The sequence below is a fragment of the Pan paniscus genome, chromosome 8, assembly GCF_029289425.2.
Source record: "Pan paniscus chromosome 8, NHGRI_mPanPan1-v2.0_pri, whole genome shotgun sequence".
Lineage (NCBI taxonomy): Eukaryota > Metazoa > Chordata > Mammalia > Primates > Hominidae > Pan > Pan paniscus.
Genome location: NC_073257.2, coordinates 85,107,738 through 85,131,007, shown reverse-complemented (window position 1 = coordinate 85,131,007; position 23,270 = coordinate 85,107,738). Strand labels below are relative to the sequence as shown.

Here is a 23,270-nt window from a genome sequence, read left to right as displayed (position 1 = left end):
CCCAAATAGACTATTTGATAAACCCTCTGACTTCTAAGAAACTCAAAGGAAAAACACCACCAGGAGAGCTGAGTGCCCCCAGAATTGTCCTTGGACCATCTGTAGATCTTGTCTTATGATCCACTTATGCTGAGTGTAAACAGAGATACTGCTGTAAATAGAAGCAAAAATGTCCCTGCACTCAGATGGCTACATCTGGGAGCTCTGCCAAATTAGAGGATTTATGCGTCAGAGCCAGGTGGGTTCCATAGCAGAAGCTGGGGTCTCAAATCTGAACTTCTGCTTAACACACACTTGGTACCTACTCTGACACTATCGTGACCCTTGGTAAAGTGACTATTAATTCCTACCGCTGGGGCTTTCCTGGGCCCTGTACACATCCTCCTGACTCTCCTTGGAGACTGTGTAGGTAGCTGGCTGAGGGGTGCGGCTAGGACCTTCGGTCAAGCTCTTCTATCAAGAGGCTGGCCCTGAAGAGCCACACTTGTAACTGATCAATAGCTTAACAAGCTGGTCGGGGTAGAACTCCGAATCCTTCACCGTTCCTGCGTCTCAGAAGCTGGCCAACATCTCCCTCCCTCCAGGGTGGTAGAATCCACTTTGAAATGTTCTCTCTCCCTGGCCCTCCCACTCCCTAACCTTTGCCCTCTTTCTAATTGCCCTGATCTCATCCCAACCTCCATAGCTATGTTTAAAGTCCACCTCTGGGGAACAGACAGATTGAATGTTCCAGATAATCCCTTTCCCAGTCCTGCCTGACATCTGGGTAGGGGGTTTGTCCCTGGAATTCTGGGACACTGGCTGGGGTTTGAGGAGAGAAGCCAGTACCTACCTGGCTGCAGGATGAAGCTGGCCAGTGGCTTCTTGGTTTTGTGGCTCAGCCTTGGGGGTGGCCTGGCTCAGAGCAACACGAGCCCTGACACGGAGGAGTCCTATTCAGATTGGGGCCTTCGGCACCTCCGGGGAAGCTTTGAATCCGTCAATAGCTACTTCGATTCTTTTCTGGAGCTGCTGGGAGGGAAGAATGGAGTCTGTCAGTACAGGTGCCGATATGGTGAGTGTGCGGTTTCTCTTTCTGTAAAAACTGTTGCTGGTGGACCCATGGACAGCCCCAGAGAGGTCACGCTCTGTCTTGCACTTTTTCCTGTTATCCACTTAGAGTTGCCAGATTTAGCAGATAAAAATGTAGGACACCCAGTGAAATGTGAAATCCAAATAAACAACAAATAAGTCATTAGTATAAGTATGTCCAGTGAAATATCTGGGACATACTTATCCTGACAAATTCTTCGTTGTTTATCTCAAACTCACATTTCACTGAGCTTCCTGTATTGTATCTGGGAAACCTTCCCTGGGCCATTTTAATGAGTTTGTTGTGAGGCAGTTCTTAGGAAAAAAGGGTACCTGGGGTGGGAAGAAGGAGGGTGGGTATGAGAGGTCTCTGTGAGGAGTTCCCAGGGATGAAAACTGAAGCCGAACATTCAGAGAAAAATCTGCCATGGGGCAAAACCACCTCCTCAGCTGCTCTGTGCTCAGCTTGGAAACAAATTCTCCCTTCCCCCTGCTGCAGTTCACACCGTCCTCCCAGCTCTCAGTCCCTGACTGGCATCAATTTGCTGGACTTTCTCAAGGGAGCTGTCCCTGCCTGCAGCCTCGGCAACGACAGGCATGCTGTGGAGAGGAAGGGTTCGTGGCTCACCAGGGATCCCGGGGCTGTCCCCTGGACTTGGCGCCAGATGCAGATTTGTGAGCTGGCAGGAGCACTTCCCCTACCTTGCCTGAATATGGCTGGGGGTACACAGATATAAGGTGCACACCTGGCTGCCGGCACGGAGCCCCTGGTCCCAGGGGCCCTGGAAGTTAATGTAAGGGGAGCAAAGTGTGGAGCCCCAGGCCTTGAAGCTGGGTGGCATCGTGTAATTGCCAATGCGCATGAAAACGTTTTCCAAAGCATGCAGTCTCAGGTCTCAGGTAGCATTAGTTTTATGGTTTAATTTATCAACTATCTCATCAAGGGATTAGAAATGAAAATGGTGAGTCAATTTAGCCTAACAGGAAAACACATTTGAGAAATATTTTCTCCAAATACTCAACAGAGAAAAAGTCAGCTTTGAAGAGATGCACAAAAAAAACTACATACTTCCCGGACTCACCCTTAAGTCTCTCTATTCCTTTTTGAGTGGGGAAAATCGCTTCCTTATACACTAAGAGTGACTAGGAGGTAATGGTTAATCATTGCATCAGGACCCAAAGTTTTGCAGCATAGATGTTTTAACAATCTATGGTTAAAATCTGTGTTTTAACCATCTATGTTTTAACCATCTATGCTGCAGCTTCTTTGTGAAAGTTTCACAGAGAAAAATGCCTGGTCTGTTAGGACCCACCTGGCCCTAAAACCATGTATTTGTCCAAGGCAGTTGGACCAACGCAGAGGCCTTGCCACTGGATTATGCTCACACTGTTTGCACGGATGGGACAGGGAAGGGGTTGACTCACTTCAGACATTGGAATCAACACAGGTGTTTTCCTTCCTAAAGGCAACACAGGACTAGTATCTGTGGTTCAGCAAATAGGCAACAGCAGGAATTTTTATTAGGAAATCAAGAACCAAATCCTATTCTTCCTTCTCTAGCAAAACAGCATTAAAAGACTTAAGCAAATTTTAGTTGCGGAGCCTCTGGCTGGGCAGGGTGGAAGCCAGCAGCAACTGGTGGGGGATGGGAAGAGTAAATAGAAGAGGAAGGCAAATAACTCTTCTCACTTTGTGTAAAACAACCTGCTCAAAGAGGGGCCTGAAAAACACTTAGAAAAATAGGCGGTTATGCCTCCTTACCTTGGAACCCAGTAGAGCCAAAAACCTGGCGGCTGTGCCCAAAAGAGTACAAAATACCTTCTCAAACTGATTGTGAATCGAGCAATCTTTTGAACAGACAACACCTAACAACGAGTCTGCTCTTTTGTAGTTTGCTTTGGGACACATCTCTCATGCACCGTGCTCGTCTTTTAAGTAGTGGTTCTCAAGCTCACCTGTGAATTGAAGCCCCTGGAGGGCAGATTCAACCAGATCGCTGGGCCCCACCCCAGGTGTTTCTGATTAGTAGGAGATTCTGGGCTTAGGAGATCCTCCTGCCTCAGCCTGCCAGTTAGCTTGGGCTACAGGTGTGCGCCACCATGCCCCGATAATTTTGTAACTTTTTGTAGAGAAGGGAGTCTCACCATCTTGCCCAGGCTGGTCTCCAACTCCAGGGCTCAAGCAATCCTCCCAACTTGGCCTCCCAGATTGCTGGGATTATAGGCGTGAGCCACGGCACCAGCCAGATTTTACCTTTGATAGGTACTAACTACTATTTAAAACAGTGGGTTTCTAACTTGGGTACACTTCAGATCACCTGAGGGCTTTAACAACACCTGGCACCAAATCAATTAAATCAAAATTTCTGTGGGTTGGCCCCAGACATCAGTATTTTAACATTTTTCCCACGTGATTGCAAAGCACAGCCAAGGTAAAGGGGTGCCATTCTATGACGTCATTCTTAGAGAACTTCAGCCCACAGGTTAAATTATGCAGGCAGATAAAACTGTGTATGTATCCTGGTAGCCCATGATAGCATGTCAACATTGTTTTCCGTGCTTCTCATATCTAAAGTAATTTGTTCTCATGCCAACACACAAAATCTGTACTTGTCAAACAAGTGGGCTATAAATATGACAAGATCCAGCGTGTGTCAATGGCATACCTAGCACAACTGTTATTAAGGAGTCTGTACCAGCTGGGCGCGGTGGCTCACACCTGTAATCCCAGCACTTTGGGAGGCCAAGGCAGGCAGATCACGATGTCAGGAGATCGAGACCATCCTGGCTAACACGGTGAAACCCTGTCTCTATTAAAAATACAAAAAAAATTAGCCGGGTGTAGTGGCGGGTGCCAGTAGTTCCAGCTACTCGGGAGGCTGAGGCAGGAGAATGGTGTGAACCTGGGAGGCAGAGCTTGCAGTGAGCTGAGATCTCACCATTGCACTGCAGCCTGGGCAACAGAGTGAGACTCCACCTCAAAAAAAAAAAAAAAAAAAAAGGAGTCTGTGCCAATGCAAACAAGATTTCCTTGAGAATCGCTTCCAAAATATAGATACCCTTTTCCACCTCCAGAGATTCTGATGCAGTAGGTCTGTGGTGAGACCTTGGAAGTGCACTTTTAATGGGTAGTCTTTGAACCAGACTTTGAGAAATAAGCATAGTAATGGAAAAATCATGGGTTTGAATTTAGGAGAAAATATCCCATTGCTGGTGACCTTGGGTGAGTTATCTGACTCTCTCAACCTTAGTTTCCTCAAATATGTAAAAATAATGTTACTAATACCCACCTTGCAAAGGTGTTGTGAGAATTAAAGATAATATACATAAAGAATCAGTGGTATATATAGAGCATGGTAGGTACCAAACAAATTTTATAAACGTTATGAGAAAGACAGTCTAGTGAACAGGTTAATTGCATTCAGATTCTTCTAGCTCTCTTTCAACGTAAAAATGAAAAATCCCAGAAATCCCAGTGGCTGGACAACAGCCTCTCAGCTTCCGGAAGAAGTCCCTCGAGGGAACAACGACTGAAGAGTTATCTGCCTCACGAAGGTCTCTGGAGTTGGGTCAATGGAGTAGTTTCTATAATGATACTGTTCACGCTTTCACACTTTAATAAAAGATCCTGAAAATGAATTTCTTCCTGGATTTAGTTCCAAGAGTATCTTAAAAGTTTCTTTAAATATCTGTCTATTGTAATGCCAGCACTTTGGGAGGCTGAGGCGGGCGGATCATTTGAGGTCAGGAGTTTGAGACTAGCCTGGCCAGCATGGTGAAACCCCATCTGTACTAAAAATACAAAAATTAGCCGGGCGTGGTGGCGCGCCCTGTAATCCCAGCTACCTGGGAGGCTGAGGCAGGAGAATCACTTGAACCCTGGAGGAAGAGGTTGCAGTGAGCCGAGATCGTGCCATTGCACTCCAGCCTGGGCAACAGAGCGAGATTAAGTTTCAAAAATAAACAAATAAATAAATAAATAAAAATAAATATCAGTCTATTTTTTAAAGAGAATTTTTATCTGAAGTTTTGCAGCAAAATTTTATAAACCTGTGAGTTTGTATCTTTTTCCAGGGAAATAACTCAAAGACTTCATCAGATTCTCCAGGGAATCCAGAGCCCAAAAAAGGAAAACAGCCACTGGCTTAGAGGCAAACAGATTATTCTTGTTTTTGGGCAACTGACCTCCTAGTCTGCTGGGGACTCAGGGAGGAGGGGAGATGCTCCTGGGATGTGAGACTTTCAGTACTAACACCGGGACGGGTACCAGGCAAACCAGGACAAGTTGCTCACCCTACTTTATGCAGTAACTTAATCTGTTTTAGTGACTGAAATACAGAGTTCTTCTCTTCAGGAGAATTGCCTCTGTCCTGCTGTGTTCCATTGATGTATTAATCATGGTGCATCTGAGTGTTTCTGGGAGGAAGGAGGACATACCTTTCTTTCTTTTTTTTTTTCTGGAATTTTGTTTTTCTTGAGACGGAGTCTCCCTCTGTCACCCAGGCTGGAGTGCAGTGGTACTATCTTGGCTCACTGCAACCTCCGCCTTCCAGGTTCAAATGATTCTCCTACCTCAGCCTCCTGGCGTAGCTGGGATTACAGGCATGCGCCACCACGCCTAGTTACTTTGTATTTTTAGTAGAGACGGGGGTTTCACCATGTTGGCCAGGCTAGTCTCGAACTCATGACCTCAGGTGATCCCCCTGCTGGGCCTCTTAAAGTGCTGGGATTACAGGCGTGAGCCACCGCGCCCGGCCTGGAAATTATTTTATTTTCTCATGTTTGAGACAGCTAGTTGGGGTTGTTGATGAAGCCATGCCTATAATAGTTTAGTAAATACTCTTATTATTCATTCGTTATCATTATCTGTTCTTTGTAACAATATAATATTAATAGAAAAATCATATCATTGAGTGGAAAATTGTAAAACAAATGACAAAGACATAATATGTATACTACAAAAAGGTTCTTACAAACTGTGAAGAAATAGGCGAAAGATCTAAAAGAAAAATGAGCAAAGAATGGAAATAGGCAATTAACAGAAAAGAAAAACTAAATGGTTTGCATACAAATAATATGGTCGAATTCAGTATTGATCAGGGGCTTACAAATTAAAGTAACAATGAGATACCACTTTTAGCCAACAGAGTGGCAAAATTTAAAAGAAGAGTGATAGGAACTATTGCTGTCCGAGATAGGAAAAAAGCACTCCCGTGAATTTCTTTTGGAAATATAAATGTTAATCCTTTTTTTAATGTTGATTTTTAAGTTCTGGGGTACATGTGCAGGATATGCAATTTGGTTACACAGGTAAATGTGTGCCACAGTGGTTTGCTGCAGATGTACCTTTTAATAAAGCATACTCACTCCCCCCTAGCACCTTTGGGGGAACCAGCTGGGTGGAGAGGATGGACGCACCCTCCCGGGAAGGCAAAACTCTTGCCCTGGGACACAAAGCCCTGAAAGTTTTTACTGCTGTTTCCAGTGACAGAGAGATAAAAGGGTGGGCCCAGGAGGCAGTGTCTACCACTGGCAGGTAGAGCTCTTGGGATTCTTGGCTAACACTTCTCGATCTCCCTCCAGTTGGTCTTTTAAGACTTTTATGGTATTTCACTTTATTCAGAAGCTTTTAAGTTTTATAAGATCAAAACTGTCAGTCTCTTTCTTTATGGCTTCTGAATTTTATGTCTTGATTAGAAAATCATCCTCACATCAAGATTAGAACAGTATTCTGCTGTTTTTTCTGTGACAGCAGCCATAGCTAAATCATAATAGTGTGGCTGTGTTCCAATAAAACTTTTTTTATGAACACTAAAATTTGAATTTGAACAGGATCAAGTTGTCGGCCTCTCACTCCTATAAACAGCTCCAGCCAGAAAATAAAACATGTGTGGATATGATACATTATTAATGCCTAGACTTAAAACATCAACCATAAGCTACTGAAACAATAATTTGAGGATATGGTATCCTTGAATGATTTCTGTTTCTGCCTAGACGGAAACCATTACCTTTTGTCTTAGAACTTATATTTTCAGCTTTGTTTCTAAATAGAATTTCTGCAGTTAACATAAAACATTAAATAAAATAAAAATAACCATCATCAGCTGCAGGCCGGATAGGAATTCCATTCCGGTATCTTTCAAACTAGAATAGCAGAGTTTTATCTTCTGTGAGTTATCAAGGGCAAAAAGGCAGAGGGTAACCCAAGAAACCGAGCCAAGTCTGTGGCAAATGCCCTTTTCAGCAAAGTTATTAAAAAGATGTTTCACTCTCTGGCTGGGCAAGGTGGCTCACACCTGTAACCCCAGCACTTTGGGAGGCCAAGGAGGGCAGCTCACTTGAGGTCAGGTGTTTGAGACCAGCCTGAACAACATGGTGAAACCCCGTCTCTACTAAAAACACAAAAAATTAGCCGGGCGTGGTGGCAGGCGCCTGTAATACCAGCTACTCAGGAGGCTGAGACAGGAGAATGGCTTGAACACAGGAGGCGGAGGTTGTAGTGAGCTGAAACGCTATCTTGAGTGTGGGGCTACCATGATGAGACTAGTGTCCTCGTAAGAAGAGAAAGAGAAAGAAGAGAAGACAAGGCCATCTGCAAGCCAGGAAGAAGGCCCTCACCAGACACGGAATGCACTGGCACCCTGATCTTGGAATTCCCAGACTTCAGCACCGTGAGGAATAAATTTCTGCCGTGTAAGCCATCCAGCCTATGTTATTTTTGTTATAGCATCCAAACTGCCTGAGACAGGGAATGACTGCTGAATGGGCACAAGGTCTACCTTGGGGGTGATGAAAATGTTTTTGAGCTAGATAAAAGTGATGGTTGTACAACATTGTGAATGTATTTAATTGCATACTTTAAGGTGGTTAATTTTATGTTATCTGAATTTCACCTCAATAAGAAAAAGAAGGCTGGGTGCTGTGGCTCATGCCTATAATCTCAGCCCTTTGGGAGGCCGAGATGGATAGATAGCTTCAGTCTGGGAATTCAAGACTAGCTTGGGCAACATAGCCAAACCCCATCTCCACAAAAAATACAAAAATTAGTCAGGTGCAGTGACAGCACTTGTAGTCCCAGCTACTAGGGAGGCTGAGGTGGGAGGCTTGCTTGGGCCTGGGAGATCGAGGCTACAGTTTGCCAAGATCACAACACTGCATTCCTGCCTGGGTGACAGAGTGAGAGACCCTGTCTCAAAAAATAAAATAAAATAAGAAAATGAAAAGAAGCAGGGCACAGTGGCTCATGCCTGTAATTCTAGCAGCTCATTAAGCTGAGGTTGGAGAGCTGCTTGAGCCTAGGAGTTTAAGACCAGCCTGGGCAACATAGCAAGACCCCATCTCTATGAAACAATTTACAAGTTAGCCATGCATGATGGCATGCACCTGCAGTCATAGCTAGTTGGACAGCTGAGATAGGAGGATCACTTGAACCTGGGAGTTTGAAGCTGCAGTGAGCTATGATTGTGCCACTGCACTGCACTCCAACCTGGGTGACAGAGTGAGACCCCATCTCTTAAAAAAAAAAAAGAAGATGAAAACAAATAAATAGTTACACCATCAAAAACGTGAAAAGACAACCCACAGAATGGCACAAAATATTTGCAGAATTGACAAGGCTTCCAAAATATATAAAGAACACTTACAACTCAACAGTAAAAAGATAAATAACTCAGTTATAGAGTGGGTAGAGGATTTAAGTAGACATTTTCCAGAAGAATTTATATGAATGGTAAATAACCACATAAAAAGATGCTCAACATAATCATTATAGAAATGCAAGTCAAAACTACTGTGAAACACCACCTCACTCCCACTAGGATGGCTACAATAAAAAAGACAGACAATAGCAAGTGTTAGTGAGGATGTGGAGAAATGGGAACCCTCACGCATTGCTGCTGGGAATGTGGTGCAGCCACTTTGGAAAACAGTGTGGCAATTCCTTAAAATGTTCAACAGGGTTACCATATGACCCAGCAATCCTATTCTTATGGAGAAATGAAACACATGTCCACAAAAAAACCTGTCTACAAATATTAGTAGCAGTATTATTCATGATAGCTAAAAGGTGAAAACAACCCAAATGTCTATTAACCGATGAATGGGTAAAAAAATGTGGTATGTCTATACAATGGAAGGTTTTTCTGGCAATAAAAAGAACTTAAGTACTGATACATACTACAACATGTATGAAACCAGAAAACATTTTGCTAAGAGAAAGAAGCCAGACACAAAAGGCCACATATTGTATGATTTAATTCATGTGAAGGAGTTGCCTAGGGCTGGGGGTAGGGAGATGGGAGAGGTGGTTAATGGGTACAGGGTTTCTTTTTGAGATTATAATGTTCTAAAATTAGATTATGGTGTTGACTGGACAACTCTGTGGATATGCCAAAACCATTGAATCATACACATTAAATGAGTGAATGTATATGATATATGAATTATAGCTCAATAAAGCTGTCATAGAAAAAATATAACAAAGAGATTAAAATCATAATGGCAGGCCAGGAAAGGTGGCTCACGCCTGTAATCCCAGCACTTTGGGAAGCCAAGGTGGGTGGATCACTTGAGGCCAGGAGTTCGAGACCAGCCTGGCCAACATGGTGAAACCCCATCTCTACTAAAAATACAAAGATTAGCTGGGTGTGGTGGTGCGTGCCTGTAACCCCAGTTACTCAGGAGGCTGATGCAGGAGAATCACTTGAACTTGGGAGGCGGAGATTGCGGTGAGCCAAGATCGCACCACTGCACTCCAGCCCGGGCAACAGAGCGAGATTCCATCTGAAAAAAAAAAACATCATAGTGGCAACTGCAACAGTTATATATTATTGAGCAAAAAGGTACCTCGAAACTCAGCAGCTTACAATAGCAAAGATTATATCACACACTTGCTGAGGGTCAGGGATCCTGGAGTGGCTTTGCTGGGCGATTCTGGCTCAGTTTCTCATAAAGTTGAGGTCATGCTGCCCAGCTGATGCTGCCATCTCTGGAGATTCAGCTGGGGCTGGAGGATCTCTTGTTAAATTCATGTGGCTATTGGCAGGAGGTTTTAGTTCTTTGCCGCATGGGTCTTTCTATGGGACTGTTCATGACATAACTTCCCCTAGAGTGAACGGTGAGAGAGAGGGAGAGTAAGAGAGCCCAAGACAGAAATCATGGTCTTTTATAGCTTAATCTTAGGAGGAACACACCTCCACTTCTGCAGTATTCTCTGGGTCACACAGACCACTCCTGGGACTATATACAAGGAGGTGAATACCAGGAGGTGGGGATCATTGGAAGTCATCTTGGACCACAATCTTATAACCACATGTATCACAGCAACAAATACCCAAACTGTGGCAGAAACTGCTTAGTGTCCCCTAATATCCATTCTTCCCCTTTTCTACAGTATAAAGCCCCTCCTTCCACGTTTTAGCTGGGCTCATGGCTGCCCACTTCATTTCCTAGCCCACCTTGGCAACCAGATTTTGCCATTTGATTAAGGTCTGGCCAGAGGGAAGTATGAGGAAGTGACGTGTATAACATTCTGGAGTGTGTTTACTGAAGAGAGGGGCTGGACCCTTCCAACTCCTGCCATCCTGCTACAGGTAATATGGATGTGTTGGCTGAAATGCCATCTTAGACCATGAGAGCCAGGGCTACACACCAGGGCTGGTAGAGCAGAAAGCTAGAAGCAGCCTGGGTTCCAGGAAAGTGCAGATTTACTATACCAGAGGCATGAGTCTTAGCTCTGGATTTTTATGAGATATTCTATCTTGTTTAAGGATCTGAATAATATAGGTATATAGAAAGTATAATACACAATATGGAGAAAATTGCAGTGCTCTGTTGAATGACATACAGAAAGACCTAAGTAAATAGAGAACTATACCATGTCCATATTTGGGAAGACTGAGTATCCTAAGAAAGGCAGTTGTCTCCAAATCTATACATTCAATGGATTTTTCAATCAAATTCTTGGCCATTTTTCTTGTAGAATTTACTAAGTTGATTCTACAAATTCAAAACAATTGCAAAATTCTTTGTGAGAGTAAAGGTCCAAGAATAATCAAGACAATTTTGCAGAATGATACGAAGTGAGGGCTTTAAAACATAAACTTAGTATCTAAAAATTAAAACGAATGATGAGTGCAAAGAGGCTTCAACTGCACCTGAACCTGTACTTGAACTGTCACATTTAATTAAAAAAAATTTATAGCAAGTTTGGCAAATGTTAACATTTATTATGTTTGTGCATTTGGTACATGGCTGTTTGTTTCTCTGACTTTTCAACAGTTTTGAAATATTTCATGATATAAAATAATTAAAAATAAATACCTGGTAGGAGAAGAAGGAAGGAAGGAGAAAGAAAGAAAGAAGAAAAGCAGAAGAAGAAAAGGAGGAAGGAAGGAAGGAAAGAAGGAGGGAAGGAAGGAAGAAAGGAAGAAAAGAAAGAAAGAAACTGTCATATGCCTTACTCTAAGGATTAATTATTCTTAGCACATTTCCCCAGTCTTACGCTAGGGTCTTGTATCTCCTAAAAAGAGGCAGATATGTGGTGAAGGAGCATAGGCTTTGGAGACAAACAGGAAATCTGACTTTATATCCTATTTCCCCCACTTTCTCTATGATGGTAGGCAAGTCATGCGACCTCTTAGCCCGAGTTTCTTATCTGGATAATGGGATAAAATACCCACTGCAGATGGCTGTCCTGAGGTCATCTCAGGTCAAGGTTATCTTTACCTGTGAGCACTGCCATTGATACAACTGATAAAGCTTCTCTCTACACATTTGAAAGATCTTAAAAAACAGAAATTCAAAGCTGTTCAGATCATTTCTGCTTAGTTCTATGAAAGAAATGCCTAAGATATCACATCAGGGTAATTTATTTGCTCTTTACTCAATAATACTCTGTCTACGTTTATGGAATCTTGCTTGAATTTCCTGCAAGTTAAACCCTTTTGTGGTGCTGCTACAATTCGGATTCCTTAAGTGTACGATCAAGTTGTGTTCTGCTTGTTCTTTGAGTGGCGTGTGGTCTTGCAGTGAAGGAATGAGGAACCTTGAGTTTTAGTTGGGTTTTGCCATGGCCCTTATCTTCAATGTTATGCACTTAAAAAACATTAGAAATGTCAGTAAATAAGTGCTCACTGGGTGTGGTGGCTCACGCCTGTAATCCCAGCACTTTGGGAGGCCAAGGCGGGTGGATCACTTGAGGTCAGGAGTTCGAGACCAACCTAGCCAACATGGTGAAACCCTGTCTCTACTAAAAATACAAAAATTAGCTGGGCGTGGTGGCACATGCCTGTAATCCCAGCTACTCGGGAGGCTGAGGCAGGAGAATTGCTTGAACCCAGGAGGTGGAGGTTGCAGTGAGCCAAGATCACACCACTGCACTCCAGCCTGGGCAACAGAGAGAGACCCTGTCTCAAAAAAAAAAAAAAAAGTGCTCATGAAATTTTTTGAGATTAGGAGAAAAAGTCAAAGTGGTTTGAAAGTCATTATTCTTCTGTGACATCATCATCATCATCATCACCTGATTTGGATGTGAGGAACAGTGACTTTTAAAGAAAAAGTGAAATATGCTTTTAGAAAATTTTCATTTGATGAATGTTCCCAAATGCTTGATTTCTAAATATTTCTTCTTGCTTCTTTCCTTTCTTCCTCCTGCAAGGAAAGGCACCAATGCCCAGACCTGGCTACAAGCCCCAAGAGCCCAATGGCTGCGGCTCCTATTTCCTGGGTCTCAAGGTACCAGAAAGTGTATGTACTGCCAGCATTACCTTCTTGGTTGGTTGGTTTTGACTGAGAGCAATCCTAGAGTTATCCTTGATGGAAGTGATTATTTCTGGAAAAAAGTTGAACAATACAATTAAGTATTTTAAATTGGATATGAGGGAGAGAATTTTTAAAGAAGATATCTGATTTCCTTTTCTCAGGGACAGCTGTCCCTCAGATAAGCCCTTGGTAGTGGATCAGAACTTTGAAATCACCGCTGAAAATGTCAGCTGAGGCTTAGGGCATCATGACATAACTTAATTTGAGATAGATCTGACAGGTTTGACTTATTGAAATTAGTGAACCATTCCAGTGATGTGCTAGAGCCAGCTGGTGCTGGCCAGTGAGAGCTGATTGTTACATATTGTCATGACTTTTGCAAGCAGCTGACTTCATGTTAGTAGTGCCAAACTGGCTATGTTTGGAGAGCTGACATCATAGAAATCTGCACACACACACACACACACACACACACACACACACACCCGACGCCCTGCTAATTTTTGTATTTTTAGTAGAAACGGGGTTTCACCATGTTGGCCAGAGTGGTCTCGAACTCCTGACCTCAAGTGATCCACCCACCTTGGCCTCCCAAAGTGCTGGGATTACAGTCGTGAGCCACCGTACCCAGACACGTGGCATTTTATGAACTTAGTGACACAGTTTATGCCACTACATTTACAGTTGTTTATAGGATGCTTAGTAATGATGGGTGTGTGTGAGATGTTGTGGTTTGACCACAGTCCTCTTGTGATCAGGAGCTGTGTGTTCTATACCCACTCTACTTTCCAACACACACACCCACACACACACACACACACGCACACCCTTAAAATAGTGCTGTCTGGGATGCTGGTGATCTCTTGATGAACGGAGGCTGAATTTTTTTTATACTTCTTAGCCGTAGAATCCTTTGCTCACACAAAATCTCATATGTGACTGTTAAGTGTTAATTAAATTTAGAAGCCCTGTGGTTCTGCTCTCTTGACTACCCTTCTGGTCTCTATTTTCATTACTGTAAGCTGCCTCTGAATTTTAAAATTACTAACATCTGAAAAAACAAAAGGTGAAAAATGGCCAGAATCACTTACTGAACTAATAACTAAGTAACAATGAACACTTGTAATCCTGTGACTGTTGGTATTCTACTGAGTCATTGGTGTTTCTGAATTGATCGGGATATGCAACAGAAATGTGAGAACCGGCTAGTTAATAACAAGGTGGGCAAGGTTGCCTGAGGTCCTTAGTCTAAACGTGGCATTTCTTCCCCTTCTTTTCCCTTCCTTCACTTTTCCCCAGATGGACTTGGGCATTCCAGCAATGACAAAGTGCTGCAACCAGCTGGATGTCTGTTATGACACTTGCGGTGCCAACAAATATCGCTGTGATGCAAAATTCCGATGGTGTCTCCACTCGATCTGCTCTGACCTTAAGCGGAGTCTGGGCTTTGTCTCCAAAGTGGAAGGTAGGTGTCTCAATGGCACGTACAGTGCACAGGGAGTTTTGTTCCTGTTTTCACACCGAGATATAGCCAGAACCCCTTGACTCGAAGAGATCATCAGAGCTCACTGAATATTCTTTATGGAACACTGTGGCTGAGCAAGAAATGGTGAAGGAAAGATTCTGGGCACTCCTTCACTCAAGTTCTTGCTGTCCTGCCCGCGAGCTGCTGGCACCACTCCTGAAGGTAAAAGACTACACCAAAGCCTTCCCAGAAAAATAAAAATCTATCATTTAAGGCTGGAGAAGGAATTGCCCAACTGGCTTGGATTATCCATTCTACTGTTAAATAATTTTCCATATCAGGAATTATTTCTTATAGGACCACTTGGTTTGGCTTAAGTTTTTTTTTTTTTTGTAATTTTGTTTTCAGTCAGGGTAGGAGTTCAAAAAACCTTTTCTGCATAAAGGTCTCTATATACTTGAGGATAATTATTTTATTTAAATTAAAAAAAATTTTTTTTGAGACAGAATCTCACTCTGTTGCCCAGGCTGGAGTGTAGTGGTGGGATCTCAGCTCACTACAACCTCTGCTTTCCGGGTTCAAGCGATTCCTGTGCCTCAGCCTCCCACGTAGCTGGGATTACAGGCACCCGCCGCCATGCCCAGCTGATTTTTGTATTTTTAGTAGAGATGGGGTTGCTCCATGTTGCCCAGGCTGGTCTCGAACTCCTGAACTCAAGCGATCCGCCCGCCTCAGCCTCCCAAAGTGCTGGGATTATAGGTGTGAGCCACCGCGCCCAGCAAGGATAGTTATTTTAAACGACTGCTTTGCTACCTAGATTCTAGCACTGACTCTATAATTTCTTTTTCCTAATTTACTTAGGAAAAGTTTTTACTGTCTCAGTTTCTGAAGCCAGGATATTGTATCCAGGTATGAATTAGCATTTTCTATTTTTAGATGGTAAGAGTTGAAATGTAGGCTGATGAAGAGCTGGCTCCACACCACAGAGAGTGTCTGCAGTAGAGAGAATTTTGGATCTTTTCATAGATCAATGTCTAGAGTGCAGTCTGGAGGTGAAGGTGTGAGGGCTTAGAAATGTGAATAATTCAGTGTGCCCTATGAAAGGGAGTATCATTCTATTCTGTTTCTACAGAGGGTGAAAAAGTACCTGCTGCTAATCTAGGGTCAGGTCAAGTTACTTCCTGCAAGCAATGTCCTGTTGATTCATTCTCCCAAATATCTCTTTCATATCCCACTTGCCTGGTTACTGCAAATTAACCCAGTCTCTGTGTCCCATCTAATTGATAGTCACCATTGGGACCAGATATGCCACATGAATGTGATCATCTCAACCCCCTGTGTAAATCATTCAATAGATTCCTCCTCCTTACGGATGAAATCCAAACTCCTCAGTATGCCATACATGGCCCTTTCTGATTCAGCCCTAGCCTTCCTCTCCACCATTATCTTGGGCATTTCTGGTCTGTCTCCTGACTCCTGCTTCAGTGGGCTCAGAACTGTCCCTTCGTAGATTCTACAAAAAGAGTGTTTCCAACCTGGTGAATCAAAACACAGGTTCCTTTCTGTGAGATGAATCCACACATCGCAAAGCATTTTCAGATAGCTTGTTTTTATCACGGGATATTAGATGTTTTTCTTATAGGCCTCAATGGGCTCAGAAACGTCCCTTTGTAGATTCTACAAAAAGAGTGTTTCCAACCCGGTGAATCAAAACACAGGTTCCATTCTGTGAGGTGAATCCTCAAAAAGCATTTTCAAAGATCGCTTATTTCTCATTTTTATCACAGAATATTTGATTTTTCCTTATGGGCCTCAGTAGCCTCAGAAATGTCCCTTCGTAGATTCTACACAAAGTGTTTCCAACCTGGTGAATCAAACTCCTTGGGTTGATGGCCCATTCCTTTCTGCCCCTGTGTGAAACGCCCTAATCATTCATTTTTTGTTGTTGTTGAAACAGATTTATTAAGCTACAATTCACACACGATACAATTCACCCATTTAAATGCTTTTAAATATGTTCACAGAGTTATGCAGTCAATCCCACAGTCAATTTTAGAACATATTCATCACCCTGAAAAGGAGCCCCAGGGCCATTAACGGTCTCTCCCCAAACTCCCCCTGCCCAGCTTGAGGAAACCATGAATCTACTTTCTACCTCTAGAACTGCCTATTCTGGACATTGTCAAAAATCAATTGACCATAAAGGTTAGGATTTATTTCTAGATGCGCAATTCTATTCCACTGATCTATGTCAGGACCATGCTGCCTGTTACTGTCGTTATGCAGTAAATTTTGAAATCAAGATGTGTTCTTAAACTGTGTACTTTTCTGTCAAGACTATTTTGGATATTCTGGATCCCTCACATTTCCATATGAATTTTAGGAACTGCTTGTCAATTTCTCCAAGGAATGGCAGCTAGAATTTTGAGAGGGTTATGGTTGAATCTATAGATCAATTTGAGAATATTGCCATCTTAACAAGATTATATTTATATCAATGTCCTTTCCATTTATTTAGGTCTTCTTTAATTTATTTCAACAATGTGTTTATAGTTTTCACAGTACAAATCTTGGACTTCTGTTAAATTTATTCCTAAGTATTTTATTCTTTTTAATGTAATTGTATTTAAATTTTATTTTCAGATTATTTATTAATAATGTATAGAAATTCATTTGATTTTTGTACATTGATCTTATATCCTGCAACCCAGCTGAAATAACTCCTTAGTTCTAATATTTTTTTTCATGGATTCCATAGGCTTTTTTGTATATAAGATAATGCCATCTGCATATCATCTTCCTTTCCAATTTGGATTTTTAAAATTTTTTCTCTTGCCTAATTGCCCTGGCTAGAGCTTCCAACACAACATTGAATAGAAGTATTGCGAGTGGACATTTTTGTCTTGTTCCTGATCTTAGAGTAAAAGCATTTCATCTTTCACCATTGAGAATGATTGTTAGCTATGACTGTCATTAGATGGCCTTTATTAGGTTGTGGGAGTTCTCCTCTTTTCCCAGTTCGTTGAATGTTTTCTTTTAATTTTTCTTTCTTTCTTTCTTTCTTTTTTTTTTTTTCTGAGATGGAGTTTCACTCTTACACCCAGGCTGGAGTGAAGTGGTGTGATCTTGGCTCACTGCAACCTCCACACCCCGGGTTCAAGCGATTCTCCTGCCTTGGCCTCCTGAGTAGCTGGGATTACAGGTGCCCACCACCATGCCCAGCTAATTTTTGTATTCTTAGTAGAGACGGGGTTTCGCCATGTTGGCCAGGCTGGTCTGGAACTCCTGCCTCGGCCTCCCAAAGTGCTAGGATTACAGGTGTGAGCCACCACACCTGGCCAAGTGTTTTTATCGTGAAAAAGTGTTGGATGTTTTCAAATGCTTTTTCTGCATCTATTGAGATGATCATGTGGTATTTGTTCTATATCCTATTGATGTAGTGTATCATATTAATTGATTTTAGTATGGTTTAGCATTCTTAGGCTAAATCCCACTTAGTCATGATGTAAACCTTTTTATATGTTGCTGGATTCAGTTTACTACTATTTTGTTGAGGATTTTGCATCCATATTCATAAGAGATACTAGTCTATAGATTGTTATTTTTGTGATGTCTTTGGTTTTGGTATGACAGTAATATTGACCTCATAAAATGAATTGGGCAGTGATCCCTTCTCTCCTAATTTTTTAAAAAGCTTAGAAAGGATTGATATTAATTCTTTAAATGTTTGGTAAAATTCCCCAGTAAAGCCAAGTAGAATTGGATTTCTTTGGGGAAGTTTTTAATTACTAAATCACGAGCTTGGGTTAGTAATTGTATTTATATACACTAGTAATCTATTCATATTTTCTATTCTTCTTGAGTCAGTTTCAGCAGTTCACGTCTTTCTACGAATTTGTCCATTCCATCCAAGTTATCAACATTTTTTGGCATGTAGGTATTCATAGTATTCCCTTATAATCCTTTTTATTTTTATTTTTTTGAGATGGAGTCTCGCTCTGTCCCCCAGGCTGGAGTGCAGTGGCGTGATCTCGGCTCACTGCAAGCTCTGCCTCCGGGTTCACACCATTCTCCTGCCTCAGCCTCCTGAGTAGCTGGGACTACAGGCGCCCACCACCACGCCTGGCTAATTTTTTGTATTTTTAGTAGAGACAAGGTTTCACCGTGTTAGCCAGGATGGTCTTGTTAGCCAGGAGGTCTCCTGACCTCGTGATCTGCCTGCTTCAGCCTCCCAAAGTGCTGGGATTACAGGCGTGAGCCACCGTGCCCGGCCCTAATCCTTTTTATTTCTATAAGATTATTAGTGACATTTCTCTCTCATTCCTTAATTTGGTAATTTGAGTCCTCTCTTTTTTTCTTGGTTAGTCTAGCTGAAAGTTTGTTAACATTTTTTATCTTTTCAATGAACCAATTTAAAAAAATTGATATATCATTCACATACCGTAAAATTTACCCTTTAAAAGTATACACTTCAGTGGTTTTTGTATATTCAGAGTTGTACAACCATCACCACAATCTAATTCCAGAACATTTTCATTAGTCCCAAAAGAAACCCTGTAGCCATTAGCAGTCACTACTCATTACCTCCCCTACCCCACCCCAGCCCTAGACAACCACTATTTTACTCTCTGTATGGATTGCCTATTCTGGAAATTTCATATAAATGGAATCATACAATATGTGGCCTTTTGTGTCTGGCTTCTTTTGCTTAGCATAATGTTTTCAAGATTCATCCATGTTTTGGTATGCATCAGTACTTCATTTTCCTGACCATTCTTGAAGTTTAAACTTAGATATCTTACTTACTCTAAGATACCTCTCCTAATAACCCTTGCTGCAAAGGGACAGAGACCCTTTCTGTGGGCTTCCATACCACCTTGAGGTTATTTTCATCATGAGGTAGTGTAGCTATCTGTTTACCTGTCCACCTCTTTATCCAAACGGTGGAGTACTTAAGTTGAGGATGCCTTTTGTCTCTGTATCTTTGGCTCCTAAGACAGTGGCTAACCAACATATCCAAGCCATGCAAATGTTTTTCCATCAATGAATGGTTGTTCATCCAATACTTGAACAGTGAAAGCTATAGGCGAGATTCGGTGTGTTCTGGGTGGTATGGCCATAGATGGGAAAGCTATGGGAAACATAGTTGTTCATGTGAGGGAGTCGTCTGCAAAAAATATTCTCCATGGAGTGAGCATGGTGGTGTGGGGGGTTCTGGTTGCTCACCATTGTTTTGACCAAGGGCCCACATGCGAGGGCACCTCCAGGTGTCTTCTGCTTTACTGGATTGGATGGGAGCTTTTCTGAGAACATTCTCTGAAATGGATGCTCTTCCTTTGAATTCTGTATTTGGATTACTGTCTCTACTTTCCTCTGGGTATCATGTCATGCCTGGAAATACTCTTCAAAATTACTCAGGGTTAACCTTTCTGTCCCTCTTCATCTTTTTCAAGCAGCCTGTGATTCCCTGGTTGACACTGTGTTCAACACCGTGTGGACCTTGGGCTGCCGCCCCTTTATGAATAGTCAGCGGGCAGCTTGCATCTGTGCAGAGGAGGAGAAGGAAGAGTTATGAGGAAGAAGTGATTCCTTCCTGGTTTTGAGTGACACCACAGCTGTCAGCCTTCAAGATGTCAAGTCTTCGAGTCAGCGTGACTCATTCGTTCTTCCAACAGTTTGGACACCACAAAGCAGGAGAAAGGGAACATTTTTCTACAGCTGGAAAGTGAGTCCCATCCTTTGAGGAAATTTGAAAAAAGACATGGAGTGGTTTGAAAGCTACTCTTCATTTAAGACTGCTCTCCCCAACCAAGACACATTTGCCTGGAAATTCAGTTCTTAGCTTAAAGACTAAAATGCAAGCAAACCCTGCAACTCCTGGACCTGATAGTTATATTCATGAGTGAAATTGTGGGGAGTCCAGCCATTTGGGAGGCAATGACTTTCTGCTGGCCCATGTTTCAGTTGCCAGTAAGCTTCTCACACTTTAATAAAGTGTACTTTTTAGAACATTTGGAAAGAGACGAATGAATTCCATTATCACCAATATGCTTCCATTTCACTTAGAAGAGACCAAAACCGAACCTGGTAAGTTCCACCAATGACCACAGTTATTCCCACTGATGCTAAACAGAGAAAAACAGGTGGGCAGCCTCAGGGGCTTACCTGATTAAGGCCAACGGAGGGGAAGGTCAGATGGAATTAGGTCTCTGAGGATTCATTTTTCCCTCCGGTGACCTACCCCATTGGTATTCCCAGTTACTAAATGGTGTTAGAGTCATGCTAAGATCTGAGATGTACTTGCTAAGAGTTACTGATGGAGCTAGCTAGGAAAAGTCCCTGCAGCCTGTCGGGAGTGAGAGACAAGTGGCCATTCCCTAACTTGCGGGTCTCAATCCTAACTATGGATTAGAATCACCTGAGGATCCTTTAAAACAAACCAGTAAATATGCACTGGTATTTTATAAATGTTTTCCAGGTGATTCTGCTGCACAGAAGGGCTGGGGGCCACTAATCTAGAGCAGGAATTGGCCCACTAAGTCCCGTGGGCCAAGCCTAGCCCAAAGCCTGTTTTTTTGTTGTTGTTTGTTTGTTTTTTTGACACAGAGTCTCACTCTGTCGCCCAGGCTGGAGTGCAGTGGCCATATCTCGGCTCACTGTACCCTCTGCCTCCTGGGTTCAAGCGATTCTCCTGCCTCAGCCTCCCGAGTAGCTGGGATTACAGGTGCCCACCACCACGCCCGGCTAATTTTTGTTTTTTTAGTAGAGACGGGGTTTCACCATGTTGGCCAGGCTGGTCTCAAACTCCTGGCCTCAAATAATCTGACCACCTCGGCCTCCCAAAGTGCTGGGATTACAGGTGTGAGCCACCACACCTGGCTCAAAGCCTGGTTTTGAATCCTTTTTTGGAATAACCATGCTCACATTTGTTTACATATTCTCTGTGGCTCTCCTTGCACTACAGCTGCAAAGTCGAGTAGCTGTGACAAACACTGCAGGGCCCAGAAAGCCTAATACATTTACCAGTTGGCTTTTTACAGAAAAAGTTGCTGACTTCTATCTAAATCTTTTTCTCCTTTCCTTTCCTTTTGTTAATTTTACTGATTCTACTAAGAACTATTAATTGTAGCAAGTTTTTAAAATTTTTTGGGATTTGGGGGGTTTTTTGAAACAAGGTCTCACTCTGTCACCCTGGCTGGAGCACTATCATGGCTCACTGCAGCCTCGACCTCCTGAACTCAAGCAATCCTCCCACCTCAGCTCCCTGAGTAGCTGGAACCACAGTGGCACACCACCATGCCCGGCTAATTTAAAACAATTTTTTTGTAGAGATGAGGTCTCACTATGTTGCCTAGGCTAGTCTTGAGCTCCTGGGCTCAAGGGATTCTCCCACCTTGGCCTCTGAAGTGCTGGGATTTCGGGCATGAGCCACCGAGTCCAGACTATAGCAACTTTTAAAAACTAAAAGCAGAAAAACTTTTCTGATCTTATGTAAAGGCCGTAAAATTAATTGGCATATAAAGAAATTGGAGTTAACTGCAGATAATATTTATCTTTGTGGTTTATATTTATTTCAATAAAACTTCTTATTATTAAGTACCTACAAAACAGAATATGGCAGAATTATATACTTTTTTCTATTGTCTTATCAGCCTGAGGGCACAGAATACCAAATAACAGGGAACATGGTACCAAATTTTAATTCTGTTACAGCTCATTGAAGCACTTAAATACATGTTGATGAATTTATTAATATTTGTTAGGTGAAAATATTTCACTTAAGGCAATATATTAGAAGTATCAAAAGATGGCCGGGTGCAGTGGCTCACGCCTGTAATCCCAGCACTTTGGGAGGCTGAAGCGGGTGGATCACCTGAGACCAAGAGTTCGAGCCAGTCTGGCCAACATGGAGAAACCCTGTCTCTACTAAAAACACAAAAATTCGCTGGGTGTGGTGGTGCATGCCTGTAGTCCCAGCTACTCAAAAGGCTGAGGCAGAAGAATTGCTTGAACCCAGGAGGCAGAGGTTACAGTGAGCTGAGATTGCGCCACTGCACTTCAGCCTGGGCGACAGGGCAAGACGCCATCTCAGAAAAAAAAAAAAGAGAAAAAGAAAAAAAAGAAAATAGTATGCAACAGAAAAACCAAATACTACTTTTAAAATTATATACTGTTTTATTGATACACTTCCAAATTCCCTATAATTAGTCTGCATTTGAATTGAAATTTCAAGGTATAACTATAATTTACATATTTAAGGAGTCATTGGGTATTTAAGTCATAATTTCAGTAACTGTTTAATTTTTCTAGGGTTTGTAACTTGAAATATTATACCCAGCTTCTGATTTTATGGTCTGATTGCACCGTACACGAGGTATTTAAGTGTAGGAAAGAAATGAGGGAAATGGGGTGAGTGTCTTTCTGGGTGGACAGTTTAGTTTTCAACCCTAGAAAGATGAAACCCCACCCAGGCCACATTGTTCAGCAGTGCTGTGACCTGTGCCCACTGAATGGACCAGAATCAGAGTGAGTTGGTGCTGGGAGTCTGAACTCACAGTGTGAAGTCTGAACCCAGCTGTTGGCAGATGTTCTTAGAGGGCGGTGGGGGGAGAAGCTCCAAAGAGCAGAGCCGTCCAATGCAGGGACTCGAGGTATGGCTACGAACTAGTCCTCCCAGTCGATGTGGATCGGGCCGCCTGTTAGCGTCTGGCCCTGTAGACCGGCTGAGTCCTCTCCTCCTGCCCCACGACGCATTCGCCGGTGGCAACCCTGGGCACAGCGGGAACGCTCGTCCAACACTCCACAGACAAGAATCCGGCAGTGCAGAAACACTTCCTGAAGAGATGATCACGATTGTTAATAAAAACAATAACTGCTGCCACTTGTGGGGCACTTACAAGAAGACACAATACTAAATGTTCCTAAACATTAAGTCATGTAATCTTAACAAGGACATCCACAAGTAGAGTTT

At 42.6% G+C, this 23,270-nt stretch overlaps 2 protein-coding genes across 3 annotated transcripts in view; one reads left to right on the top strand and one right to left on the bottom strand.

Annotated features, from left to right (window-relative positions):
* Window positions 1-843: 843 nt before the first annotated feature.
* PLA2G12B (phospholipase A2 group XIIB) lies at window positions 844-19,874 on the top strand. 2 transcript variants are annotated; one of them, XM_008968992.4, is made up of 4 exons: window positions 844-1,054; window positions 12,731-12,819; window positions 14,134-14,299; window positions 19,756-19,874. In XM_008968992.4, the coding sequence occupies exons 1-4, from the start codon at window positions 844-846 to the stop codon at window positions 19,872-19,874; spliced, it is 585 nt and encodes a 194-aa protein (XP_008967240.1). The 2 variants fall into 2 exon arrangements, with proteins under 2 accessions (XP_008967240.1, XP_003816028.1); XM_003815980.5 differs by having other exon boundaries at window positions 19,753-19,874.
* Window positions 17,254-23,270, bottom strand: part of OIT3 (oncoprotein induced transcript 3) — a 44,605-nt gene continuing 38,588 nt past the window's right edge. The window contains exon 9 of the mRNA XM_003815977.6: window positions 17,254-23,134. Coding sequence (XP_003816025.1) covers window positions 22,964-23,134 — 171 coding nt within the window. The 3' untranslated portion in view covers window positions 17,254-22,963. The remainder of the gene's footprint in view (window positions 23,135-23,270) is intronic.

Coding starts and splice junctions, on each gene's coding strand:
- PLA2G12B (XM_003815980.5), top strand. CDS start 844: ATGAAGCTGGCCAGTGGCTTCTTGGTTTTGTGGCTCAGCCTTGGGGGT. Junction 1,055..12,730: donor TCAGTACAGGTGCCGATATG/GTGAGTGTGCGG, acceptor TCCTCCTGCAAG/GAAAGGCACCAATGCCCAGA. Junction 14,300..19,752: donor CTTTGTCTCCAAAGTGGAAG/GTAGGTGTCTCA, acceptor ATCTTTTTCAAG/CAGCCTGTGATTCCCTGGTT.